Source organism: Arachis ipaensis, chromosome B04 (genome assembly GCF_000816755.2).
Source record: "Arachis ipaensis cultivar K30076 chromosome B04, Araip1.1, whole genome shotgun sequence".
NCBI lineage: Eukaryota > Viridiplantae > Streptophyta > Magnoliopsida > Fabales > Fabaceae > Arachis > Arachis ipaensis.
In genome coordinates this window covers 18,618,899-18,621,877 of record NC_029788.2, presented here as the reverse complement: position 1 = coordinate 18,621,877, position 2,979 = coordinate 18,618,899, and the positions used below count along the sequence as shown (strand labels likewise).

Sequence of the window (2,979 nt, the reverse complement as noted above, 5' to 3'; positions counted from 1 at the left end):
TTTTTTCCCTTCTCATCTTCTCTTATTATCATTATCATTATCATTGTCCTCATCGTCTTCAACTTCTTCTCTTATAAATGTTCAGGAAAGTAGAGCATAGAATTTGGATGTATAACACATAAATTTTTTATGTGCAGCATAGAAATTTTTGAAGGACTACGTACATACTTAGAACATTGACTCACCCAACTAACAAAATGCATTCACAATAAAAATTTGTGCTATGTATAAAGATTTGTGTGTTATATACAAAAAATATATGTGCTATGAGTAAAATTTATATGCTTTATTGATAAATTTGTGTTATGTACAAAATTTTTTATGTTATGCTTTAAAAATTTATGTTCTTTATCAATAAGTTACAAAAAATTGTGTCCTACAGAAAATGCGAAAAAAAATAGTGACCTATGTACGCATTTTTTTCGCTAACCTTTACACTAACTTAATTGAATTTGGTTAAAAAGACTTGTATACATAGTATCACTCATTTAAAAAATCCTAGAATATAACACATTTTATTTCATTTTCTTGGAGATAAGACAAACACTATGATCAATTCCAACTGAAAATAGTGTATATATATATATAACAAAGAATTTAAACCATGGCCAAGATGATATAATTCTCAAATTCAACTGATGAACCAAATTAAGCAGCATGCAAAGACTTGAAGCTAAGTATGAATACAGGATACCCCAAAAAAAGAAAAAAAAAAAGGAGAGAGAAAAAGTAAATTAAAAGTTGTAATCTACTTGTTTTGTAGTCAATCAAAATCCAGTAGATCATAACAATAAAGAAAAAAACTATTACATTATCTCATTCTCGAAAACCTTAACTTGCATTGACCCTTCAGATGGAAATGGTATCATAAGAACTACTACCTACTCTCACCCTCAACATTATTTTTCAGAAACAATTTGCCAGTGCAATTTAAAATAATATGGTTCATAATCTTCAATTTCTTTTATACGTTATATATTATTTCCCTCTCTCTTGATTATTATTATTATTATTATTATTATTATTATTATCAACCTCTAACTCTCTATACCTATGTAAATACCTTCTCATCCCTTCGGCATAGTCATCAAAACCGAGCGTTGCGAGCGCCCAACAAATGTCATCACCATTAACAGTCTTCCTCCTCTCCTTCCGGCATTTCTCCGACGCCTCGCTCGTCACGAAGCTAATGTACTCCGACACGCACTCCTGCATCGTCTCCTTCGCCTCCTTCGAGATTTTCGCATTCTGAGGAAGAATCTGCTTCATGATCCTACCAACATTGGCTATTGGCAGCAACCGATCTTGCTCCTTGATGATGCCTTCATTATTAGAAGAACCACTACCTCCAATGTTATCAACCATTTTTCTTTCTAATAATTTCAAAGAATAATTCAATAAGACACTCTTCTCTTTTGATGAAGGTTTAATTTTTTGAGTATATAATAGAATGAGAATCGAGGTGAGATCGAATCCCATTATATATAAGATTAAGTGCATACATGTGTAAGCAGTTTAATATGACACATGAAAGTTTATTAAAGTTGAGAGTGATTGTGTCTTATTCTTGTTCTACATGACATGTCACATGTGAATTTTTGATACCAAACTGGTCGGCTTTTGAATAATGTTTCTAGTTTTAAAATGATGGTTAATTTGGATAAAATTCTATATTTAAGTCATTGAGAGCAAAACATTGAAAAAGTAAGGGACACAAAATCATTTTAAAAAATAAATAAATCTAGATCTATCTATTATATATCATAAGGATATGTGAAAGGCTTAATTTAGTACATAATTTAGTTTTTGAAAATATTTTTTTATCATATATAGTCCATAAAAAATATATTTTGCTTTTTAAAAAATTTGAATCGAAGGTGTTCATCATTTTAATTAATCTCATATTTGTTATTGCTATACATATTTAATAAATAAAAATATATATGGATTCATTAATAGATAAAATAATTACTAGTTATTCTTTTAATATATACATCAGTATATATAATATTTTGTTTCGAGATAATTTATTCAACTTTTTGTATACTAGTAATAGTATATATACTACAACAAGACTAAAGACAATAAAAATAAAGACCCATTAAAAAAAAACGTTCGTATCTCAATATTTTTATATTTTGTGTCTTAGAGTACTTATCAGACCACAACATAATGCAAACCATTGTCTAAATAAATAAATATCTAAATGTATAACACTAATATATCCCAAAATTAATAATTATTATAAAATGAAAAATAATAATAACAAATTCTTGTGTAGTCGTATAGTACTGGTTAATTAATACTCTAATTAAGCACTTATTATATAATATGACATTTGACAGTTAGTTATTTAGTTTGGTCCCCGATATAAACACATAAAATTTAAATGTCATTTTATAAAATAATAATGGTAAGTGCAACCAATTTGATATTCTAGGACTACCATACAAGAATTTCTCTTACAATAATATAATAAATAAATAATAGTGGTCTACTAATGCTACAGCTCAATATCCATTCGAGTTGCACATAAAGTCATTTTAATATTTTACTTTACTTTGCAAAAATAAATAAATTAACAAACATAAAATTAGGCAAAGTCCACAACCCAATGCAAGAAATCTTTGCATTTCATTGGTATACAACTACTGTTGACTGATACTGATGATCAGAGATAGCTTTTAGGCACAGTTGAAATGAAAAAATAAAAATGAATAATATATAAAAATAGCCCTTTCGACTCTCCAAGACACAAAGTTTGATCATGGCTGCTAAAGTTAACGAGCCAATGCCCACCAAAATTGAACTACCAATGAGGTTACACTAACATGGTTTAAGGAATGATTAGGAGTTTTCAGTGTGAGGGTTATAACTTATATTAGTGCACTTTGCTTTGATGATGGATTGAATCAAACTCAACCTCTCTGAAAAGAAATAGCGAAAAATAAAATAAAATAAAATAGAAAGAATATATAA

The 2,979-nt window shown here is 28.1% G+C and overlaps 1 protein-coding gene across 1 annotated transcript; it reads right to left on the bottom strand.

Annotated features, from left to right (window-relative positions):
- Positions 597–1,608, bottom strand: LOC107637654 (nuclear transcription factor Y subunit B-5-like). The gene has a single exon (XM_016341034.2). It carries the CDS (start codon positions 1,498–1,500, stop codon positions 979–981), a length of 522 nt encoding a protein of 173 aa, XP_016196520.1. The 5' UTR covers positions 1,501–1,608; the 3' UTR covers positions 597–978.